The sequence below is a fragment of the Lissotriton vulgaris genome, chromosome 2_1 (genome assembly GCF_964263255.1).
Source record: "Lissotriton vulgaris chromosome 2_1, aLisVul1.2, whole genome shotgun sequence".
Taxonomy (NCBI): domain Eukaryota; kingdom Metazoa; phylum Chordata; class Amphibia; order Caudata; family Salamandridae; genus Lissotriton; species Lissotriton vulgaris.
In genome coordinates, this window is record NC_141687.1 from 120,219,794 (window position 1) to 120,244,746 (window position 24,953).

Sequence of the window (24,953 nt, forward strand, 5' to 3'; positions counted from 1 at the left end):
TTCCCTGATTTTTAGGTCGAATTTGGCAGCGCGCGTGCGTTGTCTGCAAGACATGCTATATTCAGTAAAAAGGCTTTAATCCTGCCTTCTGCTTTCCATAGGTTTACTCCAGCGTCGTTCTTCTTTGCTACCTCCTGATTGGCTCTGGAATCAATACATCACTTCCATTTGTAGCTGAGCAGCACCGCCCAAGTACAGATTAATTCCCCTTAATTAGTGGCCACCTGATTTTATGCAGTTACTATTTCTTCTATCCTCCTGCAACAAACACAAGGAGATGATGTACGGAGCACTGAAACTTTACAGATGCTCACCCCCAGTCACAGTCCTGGGTTGAATCAATCATCGTTCTTTAGCTCACTTCGTCACCCCATTTCAGACCCAGCCATATGCAAAGCAGTCTTGACCCTATTCCTCATGGGAATAAGCAGCCCGAATTGCCAACTCATGTCTTCCCTGGACCGGAAACAAGCGTCCTGGACCTTTTTCGGTGTAACACCCCTCATTAGCCCGGCGAGCTTGAATCCAATGGCAATGTGAGCAAGGGCCCCACGTATGGGCATACCCTGCCAACTTGGGGCAAACAAAGCAAACACAAGGAGATGATGGACGGAGCGTCTAGGGGGATATTTTGAGCTTTGCTTAGTCTATATTTTTCACACGCTTGCTCTCGCCCGCGCTCTAACACACTTTATTTATAATGTTTAGTTCGCTTTATTATAATTTATTGTGCATGCTTTATTATGCGTTGCGTCCGTGGTTTAGCACACATTGGTTTCATGTTTTGTGTGCTTTATTATGCTTTATTGTGCATGCGTTAACAATGCGTGGCCACCACACTTAATTTCACATCATGGGGGCAGCGCAGCACCTCTACGACCTTTGAGCTGTAGGGAACTGAAGGTCTGTACCGTCACCACTGCAAAACCCCTGCAGGTGGGCTGCAAACCGAGCTGGCTGCTCAAAACGATTTCAGCCCGCTGCAGGTAGTTTATTTTACACAACGTTTTCCCAGCTAGCTACAGTAATTACTTTCTATAACTGGACATATTGTTTGGGGTGAAGGGCAACAAGTTTTAATGTGCATTTTGTCCTTGGGGCAAGCAGGCCCAACCCCGAGAAGCACAGAACCTTTGGCTGCCAGTTTGCAGTACCACAGTAGAGATCAGGGAAGGGCACTGCCTGCCGTTAAGTTAATATGTGTGTGCATATGTTAATGCTGTTCAAACTTGTATTTATGGTTCATTAATTGAGAGCCTTTATTATTAGGCTGAGCGCTCTCAGTAAATGTAAGTTCTGACTGCACTACTGACAGTGGTTCCAGTATAAAAATGTGGACACACGGTTTCAAAGTTTAGCAATACGAGGCTATGCATAATGCTCCCAGAATTCTCTCTGAATAGATGCAAATATTTGCAGAAGCTTGAAAGCAAGATTAATGATTCTTTGCTTTCAATATAAAATGTCCCTAAAAAATTAAAGTAGGAAAACTAAATTACTGTAAAATTTCAGGTACCATTTCTTTGCCGCATCATTTAGTAAAATGTGTTGATACATGCTAGTATTTCCCCCAAATATTCATATTAGAAAATCAGTGTAACCAGTTTCAATAAGATTTTTGGGAACAAAAATAAACAAGCATTGGCAAAGCCAGTATGTCTTAAATGGTGGTCAGCTTTTTAGTTTTGGCAATGCGTGACTTGTTGTGGCATGGTTTTTGTAAAACCTTATTGATGTGAGAGCTGCCGGACCCTCACCATTATAACAAACCTTGGCAAAAGCAAAAATTGTTTTTGGTCTCAAAAAAGCACACACTGCAACATTAGTTACTGGCACTGAACAAAACTACTTTGTGTGCCGATAAGCTCCTTATGAAAGAGCAGACTGCTGTCACTCACGTGAAGCCAGCCGATACAGAGAGAGAATTTTTTTTTTTTTTTTTTTTAATTTTTGGTAAACCTTTATTATATATTAAGCAGATACAGGTAAGGACCTACAACCATCACGGCTGGCCGCTAATACGATACAGTCAAGACGAGTCAAAAGCACAGAAAACTGTAGTCCGCCACCCGCCGGCACATTACTAAAAATAATTAACATTCGCCCACTGCATGTCCCATGTGTGACGGGATCAGGGAAGGTTTCTTTTAAAATGTTTAAAGAAAAACAGGATCCGGAACCGTATATTCGAGCAATAACAAAATAAGGGATTGTGATACTATAGGATATGCATAGTCAGGAGTACTATAATTAAGATAATAGCGTCAGTATGTTCTAGTCAGGAGTAGCAATAAATCCTTACACATTACAACATCGTAGCAATCTGATCATCACGCCTCAGAGTCATAGGAACATCTACCCTAATAGAACAGAGGAAGAAATTACAGGAATACACTACCCAGATCCCAGAAAAGAAGGAAAGGTAAGAAAAACAAGGCCATAGAAACAATAAAAGGACAAGACTAAGAGAACCCATCCCCCCGACCCCCCACCCTGCACTCCTGTAGATGGCTACGGCCTACCCCCCTAACAGTGTGCCTGTCGCCCTAAAAAACCAAAACCCCCATAAAGAACTAATCCAGAAAAGAAAAGAAAAAGGGTTACAAGTAGAATGGAGGAGGACATCCAGGCCAGCTCCCGGCCCCACCCCACCCCGCGCCTACCCTCAACACCATGAACAATACGAAATTAGATACAATCAGTCCGCAAGAGGGTATTAAAGGATACAGTGTCAGCCCGCCTAGTTACATTGTCAAAACATTTCCAAGACTCAGCAACGTCCATTAGCCCATCAGTAGTCCCTGCACAATTAAGTCCTCTCTACCCCTGACCCACTCTATCAAGCTCACCTACATGCAATAACCAGTCAGTGTCCGAAGAGATTGTTCCAAAGGAGTCCGGCATCCCGAGTGAAGGAGCACCCGGATATGAAGAGTAGAGCAAACACGGGGATCAAGCCAAACCAAAATGTTCACTGGACGTCGTAGCAAGACTGGGTATGGGGCCGTCGGTAGTCCAGCAAAAGTAGTAGATCCATACCACTGTCGAAGCCTCACCGCAGCATTCGAAGGTTTTACAGGGTCATCCGACCCCTGCAGCTTCGCAGGTCTCATGTCCCACGACGTAGACGAGACTCCCGGCTGCCAGCTGGAAGTCGTGGAAGTCGAGTCACTCACAGTCTCCCTAGTTGGCGGGGATTCAAGAGCGCAGTCCGTCGATGTGGAGGCAGGCCGAGCTGTAGTCGCCCATAACTCGAATGGCGCCTCCCTCCTCGGGGCAGCAGCAATGGCGTCCAGCTTCTTCTCCAGTTTCCATGAGTCCCGTTGCAGGGCAGTGCGGAGGGCGCCGAGGGCCAGAACCAGGTCACCAATCTTCGGCTGGTCGCAATGTGCTCCGTTTTCTGCTTGCCTCCCAGCCCCAGTCATTCCATCCCCCCGGGGCAGCCGAAGCCGGGCATCACCGTCACAAACTACCTCTCCATCGGCATCCATCACAGTGGAGGAGTGGGAACAGGTCGCAAACAAAGGAGAGGGGAAGTGCGCGGCGCCACAAGCAGGCCAAGGAAACTGTGCACAATAGTCAGGGCCGCCGACACCTCCCGGCGGGCTCCGCCAGAAACAAGAACACTCTTCTGAACAAATCAGGGGATTCCCACAAGGTTCAGGATAGGGTGGGTCCCACGTCCGATGGCCGCTGCAGTGGGAAACTCTCCTCCTGAAAAGCGGCAGCCCGTATGGTGGGAGGTCGGGATCTCTCCGTGACACCGCCGGCAGCGCCGAGGCACAGAAATGGGATCGGAGCAAGTTGTACACCCGCTTGGGGTAGTCATTCAGGCATCACGACTGATGGTCGCCATGTTGCGTCGGCGGTCAGCGCATCGTCCTACTTCAAGCCCCGGCTCCAGCGCCATTCCAGGCCGCAGCAGCAAACGGATCATACCTCCGGCATCAGAGCAGGTAGGGACCTCGGAGGCACGGGACCGGCGAGCTCCGTCGTTCACCCACATGAAACAGAAATGCGGGCACAGGATGGCGACCAGGATGAAGTCGCGAGGTGGGAAAGGTTTACGGAGCCGGGAGCCGAGCAGCCATCTCGGTCGCCGGCCTGGCTCCTCCCCCCCAGAGAGAGAATTTTAATAAACAATAAAGGTCATGGTTAACACCAGACCAAATTAGGGGACCAATTTGTAAAGACATTTTCAAAAGTGCACCCTTGGTTTATGTCCTTGCATTAAGGGCAGCTATATGGCTTTCGTGAATTCACAAGAATTTACAGCTTAGGGCAAGAAATAGTACTCCTAGAAAATATTTGTGAACTGCATTTTAGAATGAGCAAAGTGTACATTTGCTCATGCGAAAACCTGAGTGCTTGCAAGTTTATTTTCCCTTCAACCACTTTTTTTCCCAACTCTGGAAGTAGGTTTACGTCTGCCATTGTCAGAAGTAAATTTCCAACATTTCTCAGTATTGGAAAAGATTAGAGAAGAGTTGTTGAAAACCCTTAAAACATGCAAGTTAGTAGGTTTGCACAGACTCAAAAGGACATTCCAACCCTGGAACTATTGTTTACCACTACCATCAGTCCCAGTATGCAGATCTGTGGAAACGTAGCAACATAAGAGAGATTACTAGTATTCAAATAGTACCATGGTATGAGCCCTGGCATAATCAAAGAGGCTATACAAGAAGAGCTCTTTTGTAATGAGATTGCTGACATAATTTGTCGCCGCACAACATAGCACCAAAGGGACAAGTGGATTCTGTTACAGGGCAAGTAGATTTATGAAGCAACCTGCCCCATTGACAAGTAGATATTTTAATAAATTCCACACCCCAGCGCCATCAAGAAAGCAAAGAAAATGTTTAGCTAATGTGAACTCCCAAGCATGGACCTGGGATACTACTTGAGAGTGCTGGTAGAGTTGTCAACGCTGGTATGGGTTCAGGAGTACACCGTGCATAGCAGCTTATTTATAGCGTTTTGTAAAAGAAAGGTGTTCTTGTAAAAGGAACTCTAATGGTTTAATATTATGTTTGATAGTTGTCACTCTACTACATTTTCGGAACTCATGAAGGAGAGCAGTTTATTTCAAGATTTTATAATGTATGAAGCAAAACAAAATCGTCACATTTATTAATTAAATTAAATAGAAATACTTTGATAGAAAACACATGGGTTTGATCATGTCTTGGCAACAGTACTACGATAAAGTGCATTTCTGCAGTTACAATGAAAGATTGCAGTAAACAAAAAGTCTTGTGACTCATGGGTCATATGGCATTAGGCCATACAGTTGTGGTTTTCCAAAACAGACAGATGAAAGACATAGGGGCATATGCATCAAAGTATTTTTTGCGATTACCAAATATTGACTTTTAATGAATTTTATTTTTAGTAATTGCAAAAAAATCGTTATATTTTAGCTATTCTGTAAAATTGAGTCTCGAATAATTGTGAATCCGCAGTTAGAGAATCGCTAATAGCAAATCTGAAAATTCGATGCTGAACGATGACCAAACAACCAGGAAGTGAGGCATCCAATGCTGTCACCTGTGTACTGAGAGAGAGGAGGTGGCAGACTGCAGGAGTACAGCACTAGGAAGCCTGTTGGGACAGCTGAACCTGTGCAAGTAAATCAGTATGGCATCAGTAAACACCGAGAAGGAGCCAGCACTGCTCATACAGTTGAAAATCAGCTCAGTGGGGGTCACACAGCGCTCCATTTTGGATCTACGCATGCGGTGGTATGACCTGCAGAGCCAGGCAAAGGAAAAGATTGCTGCAAGGTTTGCTGATGCAAAGAAGACTGGAGGAGGACCCTCAACACAGACAGCTTCTACACCCTTTGAGGACCTGGTGGAGTCAGCCCTTCAGCCTGAAGCTGTTGCTGGAGTGACGTAGATAGACACCTCTGCACAGCCCATTACTTAGCGAGGTAAGATGATTGCGAATGACCATTCAATGGTAAATTTGATAAAATACCCCTTACGTGAGATCAGGCTTAGTGTAGCGAATACTACTCCAGTCCACATTTTACTTTCTACCCACAAATGCATTATGAGATTAGCAGTCAGCAACTCCAATAGGATAGGCAAGGAGGGATCAAAACCGCATTGGTGCATTCCAGTTCAACAAGCAAGTGAAATATATAGACACTGTTTTTTGTTATATAACTTTATTACACAAAACTATGTGCTATTGAAATAAAAGTCCAAATATAAACACTGAAATGGCACTGTTTAACATCACAGATTCACATGCACAGGAGTCAAATGAAAGTGAATCCCATGACTCTCTGGAGACTCAAGCACAAAGAAAGGATGGAGTGTACTCACGTGCCCCGCTGCAACTCTCCTGCGAGTTGCGGCCGCTCTCCAGCCACCTCCTGAGGACGCCACCAGTCTTCGGTCCAGACGTCCTCCTCCTCGTCCTCACTTCGGCTTTGCTGCTCCGCTCCGCTCACTGTCGGTGGTTCTTCGCTTGCTGCTGCCTCCTGCCACAAGTCCGCTGCTTGGAAACCCTCTCCTTCTTTCCCGACGGCTTTTCTATCTTCCTGGTAGGTTTCCAGACAAGCACTTCCGGGGTCAGAGGTGGCCGTTTCCGGTTCCTCAAAGGGTGTCCCACTTCCGGGGTCGAGGGAGATTGTTTCCGGTCCTCCGGGCTTGGCTGTTGATGCCGGTTCCTGTAGGGGAGGAGAGAGAGAAGGAGTCCTGTGTGATAGGGACGTTGTCTGACCTGGTGCGGGGGATAGGGCCTCCACGCTCGATCGTCGCCCCGAGGAGGTAAGGGCCGCTTCTTCGCCACACTGACCCACCAACATCACAGGTTGGGCATACACCCACACTAAGACCCTCAAGTCCAATTGCGGCGCAGCAATGTGCACATCAGGAGGAGCAGGGCAAGGGCACATATACAAGCAGATAAAGGCGACAGATCAGCTGTTTTTGGTGGGCTGGAGAACGCAATGTTGAAGGTGCAGCGCCTGCAATGCAAGCACATGCATTCAATGCAGGCACAACTTTTATCATTTTAAAAAACATGGTAGATATGAGGGACAGCATCAAACGGCTGACAACAGTAGTGGTAGAACATGACACAAGCCATCAAGAATTTTTGAAAGTTAATGCAGGAAGACCATGTGTCCCACCGCAAAAGACAAAATTATGGTAGAAAGTCTGTGACCTCCCTATTTAAACAATATGAAAACCAATCGTTATCAGAATTCAAAATAGATGCGTGCTGCCTGGTGAAGAGCTGCCAGCCCAAAAACTGAACAAGTGCTGGTAGAAAACCACAAGTATGCCAGGCGCACTGCTGGAATAAAGTATTAAATTTTAACACTTGTAAATTTCAGAGTAAAATAACATCTTTAACAAAAAGTTTTTCACAAGAAATCTTAAATCACAAGACACAAACAGTAGAATTGTATCATTGTATTGAATGCAAAAAAAATCACTTTTTAATTGATTAAATGCTTTCAAAGTGTCATAGTATGTGATGAAATAACATAATGGCTAATTCAATTGAGTTCTGCCAGTGAAAGCACCAAGACTGACATGCTTCTAGCGATTATGCCAAAGGTAAACCATTTTATCACATGTTGTGGGTTTACTACTCATCAAGCGTGCGTTTTTTATGGTAAGAGTATTCATAAAAAGAACCCTGACCACATTCCATATCGGGCACCGTGTGTCAACAGCCACATACGTTTTCATTGAAAATGGCTATTTCAAGCCAAGGCCTCTTTAACTCTCAAACATTGTGGATTCTTATCGTGCATAGGTGAATTATTTGCTGTCAGAGTGCAAAGGCGCGATGGTACAGGCAAACACCAGGCATAACTGCTAAATATGTTTAGCTATAATTTTTACAAATACAGTGAATTCCTAAAGTGGTAGCTTGTAGCCGTGCAACGTTCTCCCAAGCCCAGTGTGCATTGCTTTTACTGACATGAAAGCAGTTTCTCATGAACAATGGCGCAATCAATTTCCTTCAGGATCTGGGCTATGTCAACTTTTAGTTATTTATTTAAACAGCGACGATGATGAGGGGCAGGGGAGCCGTGGGGTGTTGGGGATGGTAGAGGGCAGTCAATGCACGAGTGGGCAGCAGGGAGGGAGAAAGGAGTAGGGCAGAAATAAAGGATTTTGGAGAGAATGAGGTTTAAACACATATAAGGCTTGATGCGGAGGAGTGGAAGAAGCAACATGCAATCATTTTGTAAACAAACAGACAGACCACCTGGCACATAAGCGCCAGAATGCTCTGTTATGTTTTCATCAGCAACAGAGTCTAAGTGCACCGTGACACGGTCTCCCGTTTTTTGCACTCTTAGGCATTTTGTTTTGTGTTTCTGTAAAGTTTTGATCGCAGCCTGGGTCTTAGTGCAACATAACACGCTCCCATACTTCCCCCACTGTAATAAATTAACTTTTTCACTTGTGATGGATCGCCATGTGTAATTGCAATAAGACACACTCTTTCGCTTTACCAACCATAATAGATTCGGATTTATATTTGCGGTAAGTTTGACAGCAACCTATTTCCACAAATATAATGGATTATTTTATTTTCTGTGTGAGTGTGTGATAAATTATCACCCGCTCCAGAACGTTAGTGCACCATAACACACTACGGCGATCACATTTACAATGATAATGCAGGTAAAATACACGTGCACTATTGATGCGCTCCTTTCATATTCATTTGTGGTCTTGCAGCCAAATCAGCAACACAGTTCTCCAAACCATGTCTAACTGCAACTAGACCCGCTCTCCTGCTTCTTTCACCATCATGGATTTTGTTTAATGTTTGCAATAACTTTAACAGCAATCTATTCCCCCGAACATAATGGAATCATTTAATTTATGGTTGTGTTTGTAATACATTTTCAACCGCTCCATGATGTAAAGGAACCATAACATTTTACATATATCCAAATTTAAATGCTAATAAAATATGTTGGCAAACGAGGTACAATACATTTGCCATGTTGGAGCTGTCCCTTTTTAGGTTCAGCCTAGGAGCGCGTGCGCTGCGAGGCATGCTGTATTAAACCCTCCCATGCTCATGACGAGCTCAGCTCGTCATGAGCCACGGTGGCCATGTGCTCATGACGAGCTCAGCTCGTCATAACGGCCGCAACGCTTGCACGCGGGGATAATTCCCCCGCTGTGCTGAACGTTCTGAGGAAACGGGTGTGGCCACAACAAGCTCACCTCGTCATGAGCACAGCGCCACCATGGAGCACCGGGGCGCTGTGCGCGTCTCTCCTCCTCCAGCACAGAGGCGGAATCTGCCCCGCAGGCAAGGGGTTAAGGTAGTAGGTACTTGAAGCTCCGCCCACATTTTTCTCTGGCTTGTGTCAGTGTCCACTGTGAACTGGCTGTTCATTGGTCAATAGGTTTAGTATGCCACATTGTTTGAAATGATTCAACTTGAGTTCAATTCGGGTATGATATATTTATTGTGCCAAGGCAGAATTCATTTTTCATCGACCTTGTTGCAAATCATAATCATTCAATAAAACATAATCTTCTCATGATAAATTTCATCCATGAAACTTATATTGCATTATACCATCCCAATGCTTTTCGGGCCGTGGACCTTCGTCGGGGGATATCAATTCTATAAAATTATGTTATAATAATCCACGAGGAAACAAGTCTCTATCTCTTGAGTTATCAACCTAACCAACAAGGTCATGTGACTACACATATGGTTCTCACGTGATAACGTAAACGTGAAGGTGACTCTAAGCACATGCATATCAATAAATCAAAGTTCTTATTCGTCTCTGTGTAAGTCCCATAGAATTTAAAAAACAAAACTAATCACTGTGCCTCTCGTATAAAAATTAAGTGAATGATCACAACAGTGACTTTCACTGCATTGCAGTGAAAAAAGAACTCAAAGCAGTCTACGTGTGTAATTAACATAGATTCATACGCAGATTTAAACAAACCGCCGTGCTTCTTAAAGACCACTAAGTGGATAGCATGCAATACTACCAATGTTGAATTGCATCATGAAGACCATCAACAATATCCCAACATCACAATCTCAACCGTATGAACAATGTGAGTGTTTTCCGAGTGTTTCCCAGTAGTTCAATATTCCAATTTTAGAGTGTGTCTAAAATGCTTCCGGTATAGAAACAACAATGACGGACTAGTATACAGTGGTGGGGGCCATCTTGCGAGATGTCTAAAGCTTAGGCGCCATGTTGTAGATGTACAAAGGCGTGAAAGATTAGTATTGTTATTAAGGGAAAACAGGCTAACACCGTAAAGAGTGACACTATAATATGTAAAATCAAGTCCTATGTAAACAGTGAGAAAGGTAATGAAACATAATAAAACATGGCTGCTAGTGCGTATAACACAGCTTGATGATCAGGATACCACCCGGTGTATATTTGATTTGATTTATTTATGTGTTTTGTAAAGTGCCTGAATCATCCCCAAAGGGGTATCTTTGCCCAGCGGACATGCAACAGAAAACTGACGGAAGGCAGAAATTAAAACAGAACAGTTTTGAGTAGCCGTCTAATTTGAAGATGGTCAGGGCACTGTCTCTAATGAGTGGGGAGCTGGTTCCAGTATAGGGGAGCAAGGTGAGAGAAAGCTTTCCCACCCATCCTTGATTTCTTAAACCGGGGAACCAGGAGAAGGGATATATATATATATATATATATATATATATATAATATATATATATACATAACATCCTGGTAATCATGGTAAACACAAATACAATGGTGGGGGCCATTTTGCGCGCTGCCTCATCCTTAAGGACCATAAAGTGAATGTATTATACATCCCTATACAAGTTGTATGAGAACACATAGTTCCACAGATTTGATGACCAAAACATACACAAAAAAATATTTGCTGTGTGCATGATAACATTAACATAAAATAAAAAGTTAATCAGTGTAAAAGCGGAGACATGTAAGTAGCATAGTCTGAAAATTCCTGTAGTCGAACACTGTACTGCACCCTACTAATCACAAATACCACATATATTCCATTCTGTTGTTAAGGCCATTAGGTCTCAATGTGTCCAAGTCCTTAATCCAAAATTTCTCTCTTTGTAACAGTCTTTTATTATTGTATTTTCCTTCCATTCTGTCAACAATTTCCAAAATTTGAAATTTCAGTTGACAAATGTTATGACCATGCTTTAATGGCTAGCAAAATCCGATTTCATGTTTTTGGTCCGAATATTACTTTTATGTTCATTGAACCTTGTCTTTAACTTTCTTTCAGTCTTTCCTACGTATACCAACCCGCACGGCTATTTCAAGAGATAAATTATGTTCTTAGCAGAAACTCTAAGGTCAATCCTGTTCCCTTTCATGGGGTGTGTAATCCATGTTCCTTTAATACTACTGTTGCAGTTATTGCAATTGTAACAAGGAATTGTCCCTTTATATATAAAGGTTTTCGTGTTACTGTTGATGTGGGTTAGTATCTCTTTAACGTTCTTCCCTCTCTGGTAAGCAAATATTGGATTTTTTGAAAAGATACCTTTGAAATCGGGTTCAGTGGTTAGCACTGGCCAATGCTGTAAAATAGTTTTTTTTTTAACTGAAAGCTCATCGTGGAACATTTTGAGAATAAAACCATCCTTTTACTTTGTTTTTTCTCATGTGTGGATTTCAACAATTCCTGTCGTGTTTTATTTGCGCAGCGTTCTTTTGCTTGATCCAACACCTTGTTGGGCTATCCTCTATCTCTGAATTTATCAATCGTTTTCTCCATTTGATCACTGGAGGTTTCTAGATTAGATACAATTCTTTTCACTCTTAGAAGGGAGAGAAAGTAGCCTTATGGCTAGAGCGGTGGACTTTGTAGCTGGGGAAACGGGTTTGAGTCTCGGCTACGTCACTCAACATCCTGTGATTATTGGCAAATCACTTAATCTCCCTGTGTCTAACAAAACAAATCTGTAACAAAACTGATGTCTCGGAAATGCCTGTGCAGGTTGGTATACGTAGGAAAGTCTGAAAGAAAGATGAAGACCAGGTTCAATGAACATAAAAGTATTATTCGCACCAAAAACATGAAATCTGTTATTGCCAGCCATTTCTTAGAGCATGGTCATAACATTTGTCAACTGAAATTTTGGAAGTTGTTGAGAGAAGGGAAGGAAAAGACAATAATAAAAGCCTATTACAAAGAGAGAACTTTTGGATTAAGCGCTTGAACCCACTGAGACCTAGTGGCCTTAATGACAGAATCAAATACATGTGCTATTTGCGATTTGTAGGGTGCATTACAGTGGTGACTACAGGAATTTTCAGACTATGCTATTTATATGTCTCCAGTTTAACATTGATTAACTATTCTTTTCATTTTATTTTATTTTGATGTTATCATTCACACAGGATGTACTTTTTTTGCATATGTTTTGGTCATCAAATCCGTGGAACTATGTGTTCTCGGACAATACATAGTTCCACATATACCCCCGCCATTACATTTGGGTGAACTATGATTACCAGGATGTTATACAGCGGGTGGTATCCTGATCATGAAGCTGTGTAATGCACTAGTTGCTGTATTTTATTATGTTTCATTACCTTTCTCACTGTTTACATAGGCATGGATTTCACGTATGATTGTGTCACTCATTATGTGGTTAGCCTGTTTTCACTTGATAACAATACTAATCTTTCACGCCTTGTACATCTTCAACATTGCGCTTAAGCTTTAGACATCTCAGAAGATGGCTCCTACCACTGCATGCTAGTCAATCGTTGTTTCTATACCAGAAGCGTTTTAGATGCGATCTAAAAATGGGAAAACGGGAAACACTCGCAAAACACTCGGACGCGGTACACGCTGGATGGCCTGAAATGTAAGTGATGGTTGGGCACACATAATTTGTGCGGTTGCAATTGAGATGTTGGGATATTGTTAATGGTCTTCAGGATGTATTGACATTAAATTAGGATTTATAACGTGCACTAATACCCAGAGGTGTCTAGGCCTGGTAGCTCAAATCTGAGGTGGGAGCCTGCACGGAAGAGTCGAGAAGAAGGACCACTATTTGTTAAATAGCAGGGTTTTTAGGGATTTGCGGAAAGCGAGGGGGTTGTTTTCGGTCTTCAGTCCTATTGGGAGTGAGTACACAACTTCACTGTCCCTGCCATGAATCTTGTCCCCCTCCTCCCCAAGTTGCCATTTTGACTTTAGATACTGCAAGACTGGCGGAAGTTGCAGAACAAAGCCCCCTACCAGGGAGATACGACTGAAATGTGTGTGCCAGGAAATCTGGTCGAGTCCATGGAGTGCCTTAAAGGCAGTACAGAGGGCCCTGAATTCGATCCTTCTTTTTACCGGTAGCCAGTGCAAGAAGGGTAAGGCATGTGCTAGCGATTGCAGTTTAGGTATATTGAGCAGCAGATTGGCTGCTACATTTTGTAGGACCTGCATTTTGTTGAGGAGTTGCATATGTTTGTTAAGGAACAGCCTGTTGCAATAGTCCAATCTGGACAGTCTGAGCGCTGTCACCACCTCTTTCTGGAGTTCTAGCTGAAAGAAAGGAAGGATCTTTCTGATGGTTTTAATCAAAAAGAAGCAAGAGGAGGTGATTTCGTTAATTTGCCCGTCAAAGGATAGTTTGGACTAAAAAATGACTCCAAGGTTATTCACTTTATTGGCCGGAGTGGGAGTTTTGCCCATTTCCTGTGGCCACCATTTAGGTCCCCAGAAAGAGGTATAATTTCCAAATAGATTTACACCAGCCGGTGGAATGATCGGGGGGAGTGCTGCCGTAGCGATCACTTTGTGAAGAAGCGAGGACGTCGGCGTCACGCTGAATGGCCATTCAGAGCGACCGGCTGGTGTAGAAGATTGATTAATACACAGAAATAGGAATCCATTTCTCCAAGAATTACTATTGAGTCTGTCGGCTGACATTCTCCCTCCCCTTGAAGGACCGACCCAAGGAAGTATATACACATATTCATGCTGTCCTACCTCTCCCTTTTAGTCCTGATGAAGACCCGACACAGATGCATACAAATTTGTACATTTAAATAGGGTCGAAACGTCGACGTTCTTTTTGTGTATCTGTCCACACAGAGTCTCAACAAAACAAGGGAATAATTCATTCAGTTGTGACAATTGTATTCAAAAGGGAACATTCATGATTTAATGTTTTGTCTATATGTATGATTATTTGTCATTTGTTTTAACTTTGTACAGCACCTTGTTCTGGACAGATTTTCATAAATTGTGAATTAATTCACAACAAGGTTTATACTAAAAAGATTTACCTTGAGAACTATATTTGGCAGTGTGGGTCTGCTTATATCCCCCATGGGATATGTTGTTTTGATATGTGTTAATTACAGGTTGTTCACATTATTTGTGATCCCCAACAGAACCATTGTTGTTGTTTAGCTTCCATACCCAGGTTCTGAGGGTTACTGGGCGACCCCATTACTTCTAATGGCATGTCTTAGGATGTCAAACCAGCAGCTCAATGAACCACAAGACATCTAGAACAGTCTTCTCTGAATGTTCAATATTAAAGGGAGTTGCTTGGCTGCATTGCACAACATTTGTCAGAAACCAAACACCACATATCCATGCAGGAACTTCATGCCAAAAGTCTGGCATGGAGCGTTGATGGTTTGGGTTGGGTTTACATTTGCCAGACCTGACCACCTCATACTCATTGAGCCCACAACGGATTCCTTTCTATTCCAAAAAACTTATACAGGATAATGTGAAAGCAGTTATCCTACAGGGAAAGCTTAATGGACCATGCGATGGGAAAATGAATCAAAGAACATCTGTAAATCTACAACGAAATCATTGAAAAGAAAACAATCAGGCTTTTATGATGTCAAGTCACAGTCCAGACCTCGGCTCTTTTGAGATCATGTGTTAGGACTTATGGAGAGCTGTACATAGCTAATCTCCTCATAATCACTGGGTGATGTGAGAGACTGATATCATCTTCAGGTAAGTAAAAGGTAATGCTGGTACATGGGGTTCCTCACTGCTGAATCATGGAGTGCATTTCCTTTGTCTCACACGCCTACAGAATGTTAGCTAATTTTGTTTTGGTTAATACTATGACAAAGTGAACCCTGTGTGTGGCAATTGGCACATGAGGTTGGATGTTTCTACTTTTAGGACTTAGTGAGGAGTAGATGAAGGTCACATACTCCTTATTATGTCAAATCCTAAGAGGTTGAGCTCTCCCACCTAAAATTCACATCAGGCTCTTTTTTATAAGGTTAAAGTGTGGATTTGTGTGCCTGCATTGGTCTAATGGGCATGTACAAAACAATCCATATTCATAAAAGACCGCAGACAAAAAAAATAATTGGGTACTGAGAGTCTCAGGTTTCTTACTAAGCCAGATCCTTGCCTCCGTTCATGTGGTGGATTGTTCAGTACTATTGATATACATGCTTTCTACTTTCAATTTATGGCCCATAGAATGCATTATGAAAGCAAGGTGCTCCTTTTGCTTTCAATCACACCATTCTGTCTTTCACTAAGTAGTAACTTATCTAAGATGGAAGTGAATTGACGTGTATCCTTCCTTAGACAAATCGCTGATAAAAGCTTCCTCCCTCCAGAGGCCAAAAGACCACTCAAGATTGTGTAGCCTTTCCTCCACAACCCCAGTTTGCATAATAAAGAAGCCTGTCTATCTGCAACACTAATAGTGGGAAATGCAAAAAGAACAATTGATGGACAGAATGCAGAACTATGTCATACGTTCACCCCAGTACAGAGATTTGAGCCTAGATCCATTGTTCTTTTGCTCCCTATGCTTGTCCAGTTTGAATCCAGCCATATGCAAATCAGTCTTGACTCTGCACCCAATGGGAACAGTCAGGCCCGAACTGCCAGGCCAGGTCCTCCCTGGACTGGAAACAAGCATCCTAGGACTGGTTTCTGGGTTTTACCCCTCATCAGCCAGGATAGCTTGATTCCAGTGGCATGGAGAGCATGGGATCCATGTCTTGGCATAGCTATCCCACTCGAGGTGACAAAACCAAAAAGAACAATTTCAAGGACAGAATGCAGAACAATGTCATACATTCACCCCATTACAAAGATCTGGGCCTAAATCCATCGTTTTCTTTGCTCTCTAGGAGTCTTGTTGCTTTATGCATGCTGGAACTGCTCTTCCAGGTTTATGTGGAAGAGGCAGCTCCTTCTTGCCTGCCTTTCTAACAAGTGGAGAGAGGATACAGTCATTCATATCTTCTTGTATATAAACTGACTGTGTGTGGTAATCAGAAGAAACCAACTTCATGCTGGTGTGCTTTTTTATATTTGGGATCAAAATGTATGCCTGACAACCATCCTCTTGGACAATGGGTCATTGCATAACATTTGGATTGTTAGACAGAGAATGTCTGAATCTTATTTTATGTACTTTTTTTAATTAAGTTTGAGGTTGAACACCTTTGACTCGACAGTATATTTGCATTCTAGTTGTTTTTGTTGTGAACTGCTAGCAGGAATTATTTGTGTACACTCTTCCAGGTTTGAAAGCTGTTGGCCAGCCATGATGAAGGATTCCCATGGAGTTGTTATTGTCTTTAACCCAGACCTGCCCAGCCACCTTAAAGAGTTAGAAGTGTGGTACTCATCCTTCGTGCATCAGCAGCGCTTGCAGGATAACCAGTGCCTTCTCCTTGCTCACCACAAACCAGGTTCTGGGGGTGACAAAGGGCGTCTAATGCTGGGTAAGCAAATAGAAGTGAGGTACATCTGTAAGAAGGGCTATCTGTCTGTCTGTCTTTTCTGTCTGTCCGTGTGTGTATCTGTCTATCGATCTGTCTAATTGTATACATATATATACATCTAGTTTCACCATCTTTTTATAACATCTAGTTTCGCCATCTTTTTATAAATACACCCACAACACACAGCACTGTAATATAATAACCACATTTCACCACACCCCAGCAGCCATAAGTCCAAGAAGTGCTTTGAGATCATAATCAAAACTGTAAATATGTACATACACTTAGACCTCCGCTCACACCTTCCCGCCGCAACTGACTTTTACACAAACACGAGACATAGGCACTACATGGCAGACTACCACCCAAAACCTTGCCCAGGTTGACTATATTGCCCACTGGGGCAGTACGACAGATTCTGGACACACATTTCCATATTCGGAATCCAAGAATGAGAGGCTCCGCACAAACGTGATATCTGCTTCATGGGTAGCCAGGAATGTTGGCCACACACGATTCCCGCACACCAAGACCCTGAGTCATCAATCAGACCCGAAAGAGCCAAGGTATCAATGTGCCCACTAGGGCAGTCAGATAGGTCACATACCCACACTTCCTGAGTCTGAACCAACAATACAGAGCCCCCACCAGAAACATGGGAAACAGCTTTTTGCACAACAGGCCCGTGCAAGCGCGGACACACTTCGCACGCGGCAGGCCGCACAGATCTAATCTAGCCATCATCATCAGGGACGAGCACTACACTTAGTTCATGATTATTACAGAACTCTGGATGGAGTATGCCTGACACTTAGCGGCTACATTTGAAAAGCGTTCCAGATTACAATAGGAACACGTGCCCAGTAGGGTTAATTCACGGCAGCCACTCGCCGAGCCAGAGCAAGAAACCCCGGTCGCAGAGGAAAAAAAAAAACCACATAAACCGAATAACTCAGGGCAACAACTACAGCGACTAGGGCGCGAGACAAAAGGCCTCAATTTCAGATTCACAGCTAAACGGGCAGAGGTACAAACACATGCTCGCATGCCTTACCTGACACGACTTTGGCAGTTACAGAACGTGCACAGAGGACCTGTTTAAGGGTGTTGGGGTATTTTATGGAGTAAGGGTGGGTTATGATTATGTGGTGCAGGGGTATTTAAAGGGAATAGGGTGGACAACCGGAGCTGGAATGTACAGAACCTGGGAAGAAAAAATTATCCAGTATTATGGGTATCTTTCATAGATTCACATGCCTGAATCATTCCCCGTCGTCGAGAGGGGAGTCCCCGGTAAATAGAAAAGTAATGTCCTATAGACATACATAGAGAAAAGTAGGCCTAAGGGCCTTGCCTTAGTAGCCTCTCTATGTCCTTTTGTAAAAAGGACCAAACTCTAGAAGGTAGCCAATCAGCGGCCACCTCCCTCTAGAACCTTCCTGCCAGGAGCCTCAGTCTCTCAGATTTTCTACTGCACGTTGTGCTAGGGAGTCACCACCTGAGTTCTCCTCAGGTTTCCAGGATTTATCTTTTTTTCACACAGAAGTTGAATATTTCTTCTAATAACAACAATGGCTGATCACCAGAAAAGAGGACTTTTCAGAGCCTGTTCATCCTGTGGTAAGAAAAGACTGCACGTCGATGACAAGCATGAAACTTGCCTCTACTGTCTTTATCCTGATCATTCTGCTAAAGAATGTAGAATATGTAGAGCATTCTCTACAAAGACACTTAAAGACAGGGAAGGAAGACTGCTCCTCTGGTTAAACAGACTAAAAAACAGAGATGATGCAGTATCTTCAGAGAACGGAGAAATGGATTCAGTTTCCTCGAAACTGTCCTTGAAGAGGCCAACGGTTGCTTCCCCTGGCCCTACAGACGTTCCTCCTAAAAAGACTACCACTAAGTCTTCTGAGGTAAAATCTGTCAAGTCTGAAAAGGAAATTCCCACCTTCAGAAAGCCATCTCAGTCATCAACGACGAGTTCGTCGACGCTTTCTTCACGAAAGACAGCCTATGTCTCCACATCGACGACCACAGTCTCAACGACGATGGCATCGTCAGCTTCCGCATCGATGACGACTATAACTCAATCGTCGACAGCGGGTAAGACACTGCCATCGATTATACTTATAAAAAAGCAATCGACGTTGCTTAAAGTTCCGTCAACGGCATCGTCGGCGACGACACCATCAACGACGAAAAATAAACTGTCGACGCCTGCACCGACGACGAAGACGCCATTGACACCCGGCGCATCGTCGACGAAGACATCGACGACGGTAAATGCATCGTCGACGTCGAAGATATCAACGTCGAGCACGCTGTCAACAAAGGCACCGTCGACGACTACACCGTCGACGACGAAGACTCTGTCGACGACCTCACCGTCGACGAAGGTACCGTCAACGAAGGGACCGTCGACGAAGGGACCGTCGACGAAGGGACCGTCGACGAAGGGACCGTCGACGAAGGAACCGTCGACTAAGGAACCGTCGACGAAGGAACCGTCGACACTTGAAAAACAATCGGCGTCTGCACCGTCGACGACACAGTCGACAACGACATCGTCAACGCTGTGGAAAAAATCAATTTAATTCCCCCAAAACGGAATGAAAAGAATCACATTACGCCAGAACTAACATCCCCAAGTAGAGTACAAGGATTGCTCCCATCTTGTCTACTACAAAGTGATGAATCTGAAGACGACCACTATGATCAAGCTACTAGTCCTTCAGATCTCATTGTAAAGTGCCAGAGCACAGATGAGGATGATGTGATTTTTACGGAAGAGACCGTACATACGCAAGTCCAACAACAGGCCACTCCTATGGTTTGCCTTCCAGTTTCTATTGTCTCAGATCTCCAATTCTTGATCGCAGACTACAAGAAACGTTTCCCTGAATCACCAGCGGCACCTTCAAAAGAGAAATCTCCATTATCATCCAAGCCGCATCCATCTCCAAAGACAAGACCACTACCTCTGGATCTTCCTCAGGAGAGAGAACCAGTTCATAATGTTCAGTCCTCGGATGACGACGCTGAGGAACCAGAAGAAGGGGAAGTACGAGATGATCTCTCTTTTCACAAAGATGATGAGGATTATATCGCTCATTCTCCAGCCACACCTGAACCTCAGACTTCAGAATCCCCCCCAGTGGACATTGGCGGATTCCACAACTTGGTGGAAAGAGCAGCCACAAGATTCCACATGGCTGTAGAATCACAAGAAACAGACTGTTTTCTTTATGATTTTAAAGATCCGATCAGGAAGACAACCAGATCTATTCCCATAATAGAGCACATATGGGAACAAGGTCAGCAAATTGATGCAAACACCAGCATCGGTCTCTATAGTGGTGCCCAGACTGGATAAAAAGTATAAGGCACCAATAACAGCAGCTACCTGCCTTAATGCACATCTTAAACCAGATTCTGTAGTCACCCAAGCGGCTCAAAAGAATTCTAGAAATCCATCCTCCCCACTGTCAGCACCACCAGACAAGGAGGGCCGGAAATTAGACAGCAAAGGCAAACGCTTTTCAACTACGTCCGCCATGACTATCAAAATAGCTAACGCCATTGCGTTGATAGGCAGATACAACAGACAATTGTGGGAAGACATTGTCCCATACCTAACAGAAATACCAGAAGACTCGAAGGAGGAAGTCCAATCCCTCCTAAAGTAAGGTCAAATGTCAGCATCAGAAATCATCGATTGCGCAGTAGATGTCGCAATGACAGGCTTCAGGCAACTGGCAGGTGCAGCAGTCTTAAGGAGACAAGGGTGGCTCAAAGCAACATCCTTCCGCCAAGAAATCCAAACTAAAGTACTCGATATGCCCTATGACGGACAACATCTATTTGGTGAAAAAATTGACGAGGCCCTACAGGCAATCAAAAAAGACACAGATACTGCACGAGCTCTAGGCACCTTACAGTTCAGAGACCAGTCCTTTCGAGGACATAGAGGCAGAGGTCAGCCCTCTTACAGAGGATCATACCAGGGAAAATCCTCATACTCCTATAATCAGGGCTGATCGCAATTCCAACAGCGACAACAGCAACAAGGTCGCCAGACCTCCTATGGGAAATCAAATTTCAGAGGGAACCAACAGGCGGACGCCAATGACAGTTTCCAACAGCCAGTCCCTCCACCATTTCATTCTTTCAAAATTGGAGGCAAAATAACACACTTCCTCCACAATTGGAAATCAATAACAACGGATCGATGGGTGATCCAATTAATCCAATACGGACACTCACTGGAATTCAGTTCAATCCCTCCAACAACTCCTCCTCGCAAGATCCAACACACACACCTCCGATTACTCCTTCAAGAGATTTCATCAATGTTGAAGAAAGGGGCATTAGAACGAGTCCCATCAGCTCAAAAAGGAAAGGGATTTTATTCCCGATTCTTTCTGATACAACAGAAAAGAAAGAAATGGAGGCCCATAATAGATCTCAGGGCACTCAATTCATTCCTGAAGAGCCAATCGTTTCGGATGGTAACCCTTCAGGAAATCTTAGGATCTCTAGAGGAAGGAGACTTTATGACGTCCTTGGACCTCCAAGACGCATATTACCACATCCCAATACACAGGCGCCACGGGAAATACCTACGATTTGCTGTAGCAGGACAGCACTACCAATTCTGTGTCCTCCCATTCGGCCTCAAATCAGCGCCTCGCGTTTTCACAAAGTGCCTCTCTCCAGTGTCAGCTTACCTACGTCAGCAAGGCCACCAGGCTTTCCCCTACCTGGACGACTGGCTGGTGAAAGCACCATCTATGAAAGGCGCACAAATGTCTTCCAACGCCTGTCTCAATATTTTCGACAAACTGGGCCTGACACTCAATCATGAGAAGTCAAACTTACAATCCTCCAAAATTATAACTTTTCTAGGGGCAACTCTAAATACGACATCTTCAACAGCATTCCCATCGCAGGAAAGGAAACATAAACTAATCGCTATGGCACCGCAGTAACCTCAAAGAACACCATCCGAGTCCGTACTTTCAAGTCCCTTCTAGGGATGATGTCCTCGTGTATACTACTCATTCCTCACTGTCGGCTCAGAATGCGCCCCCTCCAGGAGGCACTGACCAAACAGTGGACTCAGTGTACAGACTCATTCGAGGATCACATAGTGATTACTCCACAAATCACCAAGGCCTTACGCTGGTGGAAGACTTCCACCAACCTATCACAAGGACTAACGTTCCTGCTGCCTCCAACTCCACATGTCATAACTACAGACACCTCTCTAGAAGGATGGGGAGCAGTCCTTCAAGAGTTGCAAATCAGTGGCAAGTGGACAGACCAAGAGAGGAAACTACACATCAATCTCCTAGAACTGAGGGCAGTTTTTCTATCTCTCCAAGCCTTCCTCCCGCGCATCAAGAACTCAGCAGTGCTTGTGAGAACGGACAACACAACCACAATGCACTACTTAAACAAGCAGGGAGGAACACGTTCGCTGACACTATCTCGCGAATCACAAAAAATTTGGAACTGGCTAGTACTCCACAACATCAAGCTCACGGCAGAGTATGTCCCGGGGAAGGACAACCTCATAGCGGACGCTCTGAGCAGACAAAGGTCTCTGTCCCACGAATGGGAACTCAACCAAAATGTTCTAAACAACATTTTCTCAACATGGGGGAGACCGCAGATCGATCTATTTGCCACCAGGGAGAACGCCAAATGCCGCAACTTCGCAAGTTGGCATCCCCAATCACGGTCACTAGGAAATGCATTTTCCATTGCATGGCGCAATGTGTTTGCGTACTCATTTCCGCCATTTCCCCTACTAACAAGAGTCATTCGGAAAATGAAGACGGAGTACTGCACACTGATTCTCATTGCCCCGTTCTGGCCGAGGCAGCACTGGTTCACGGACCTTCGTCGCCTCTCAGTCCAACCCTCAATCCATCTGGGACACCATCCATCCCTACTCACGATGTCCAAAGGCCAAGTACTCCACCCGAATCTGAAATCCCTCAGATTATCGGCATGACTCCTGAGTACAGAGAGTTCTCTCAACTAAACATTCCGCAGGACTGCAAGAATGTCCTAGCAAAGGCAAGAGCTGACAGCACAAATAAAACGTATTCACTAAAATGGAAACGCTTTTGTGTTTGGTGTATGGACAACGAGCTCCATCCCTTTCAGATCACTCCAGAACAGCTCCTACCATATTTATTACATTTGGCACAATCTGGACTTGCCCATGCATCTATCAGAGTTCATCTAGCAGCCATCTCCCGCTTCACAAGAACATCAAAAGGAACATCTCTATGGTCCCACAGATTAATTAAGCAATTCCTGAAAGGGCTCTACAGATCCTTTCCTCGACCACGCAGAGTTCCACCAACATGGCACCTTAATGTGGGTCTCAACCAATTAATGAAACATCCGTTTGAGCCCATCCATAGGGCCAATATCAAATACATCTCATGGAAAACGGCACTACTTTTAGCCTTGACTTCAGCGAGAAGGGTCAGCGAACTGCAAGCTCTTACCATTCAAGATCCCTTCATGCAGTTCAGAGAAGATAGAGTGATTTTAAGGACTAATCCACGCTTCATTCCTAAGGTCCCTTCGGACTTCCACTTAAATGAACCACTAGTCCTCAAATCATTCTTCCCTAATCCTAGTTCTGCAGCTGAACGATCCCTTCACTCTTTAGACCTAAAGAGATGTCTTAAATTCTACCTAGACAAAACAAAACATATCAGGAAAACGAATCAGCTTTTCATTGCCTTCAGCAGACCAAGAAAAGGCATGTCACTTTCCAAACAAAGCATTTCAAGATGGATATCCTCTGCAATTGCCTTTTGCCATGATAAAGCTGGACGACCGCTACAATCCACAGTTCGAGCTCACTCCACAAGAGCTGTGTCCACATCGGCGGCACTATTCGCTGGAGTGCCAATTCTGGACATTTGCAGGGCAGCGACCTGGAAGTCGCCACACACATTCACCAGGCACTACTGCCTGGATACGGAACTGATGCAGGATGCAGCTGTAGGCCAGGCTGTACTTCGCCATCTATTCCAGTGAGATGAGCCTTCCTCCTTCCCTCCATCCTTCGTTGGTATGCACACTTTCTTCTTTATTATATTTACTTGTTGATGGTTGCTAGTCGTATGATATGTATTATCTCAGACTGCTTATATTGTCCCATCACAAATGTGCATAATGTATTGCTCGCTACTCTGATTCAGGCATGTGAATCTATGAAAGACACCCATAATACTGGATAAGAAATGCGTTACTTACCTGTAACTGCAGTTATCCAGTATTGGTGTCTTTCATAGATTCACATGCAACCCTCCCGCCTCCCCTGGAAGGGCTCCTCTCTCTCTAACATATATTACGCCTACCTAGCTTGGTGCGTACGAAAATCTGAAAGACTGAGGCTCCTGGCAGGAAGATTCTAGAGGGAGGTGGTAGCTGATTGGCTACCTTCTAGAGTTTGGTCCTTTTTACAAAAGGACATAGATAGGCTACTAAGGCAAGGCCCTTAGGCCTACTTTTCTCTATGTATGTCTATAGGACATTACTTTTCTATTTACCGGGGACACCCCTCTCGACGACGGAGAATGATTCAGGCATGTGAATCTATGAAAGACACCAATACTGGATAACAGCAGTTACAGGTAAGTAACGCATTTCATATGAATATTGGGCACAGCGCTCGTTTTTTTTTCCGTAATACTGCACCCCGCACACGCCCACGCCCCCAGCACACACCCACAGCACACGATATGAGACATGGCATGAAGGGCGGAACGTACCACACGCCCCCAGCGTTTGTCACGCCCACAGCACAATGCAGACACGCCCACAAGGGACTACTTTGCTGGCACGGTTCTTTTACCTTTGAAATGTATAGGGTGGGCATCTGCATAGCCTATGTCCTTCTGCTGCAACTGCCCTTTCCAACGCTGTATTGGGTGTTGTGATTGGTGCTGTGGTTCCTGAGATTACCCGCCTCAAAGGTTTGGGCTCTCTCTTTATTATATTAGTATAGATAAATATATATATATATATTCTTCCAGCTGCAAAGTACAAAGTACAGCACTCACGGGAGCTTGTAACCCAGATTTTATTGGGGTTATTAGCACATAAGACGCGTTTCTGCGACTGCCTTTTTCAATCTCAAACGGCAGCCACAGACAACGTCATTTAAATACACAATTCATCGGTGGTTTGA

The 24,953-nt window shown here is 44.2% G+C and overlaps 1 protein-coding gene across 1 annotated transcript in view; it reads left to right on the top strand.

Annotated features, from left to right (window-relative positions):
• The window catches only part of IFT22 (intraflagellar transport 22), a 105,759-nt gene that overhangs the window by 43,126 nt on the left and 37,680 nt on the right, over nt 1-24,953 (top strand). The window contains exon 4 of the mRNA XM_086954552.1: nt 16,527-16,729. Coding sequence (XP_086810678.1) covers nt 16,527-16,729 — 203 coding nt within the window. The remainder of the gene's footprint in view (nt 1-16,526; nt 16,730-24,953) is intronic.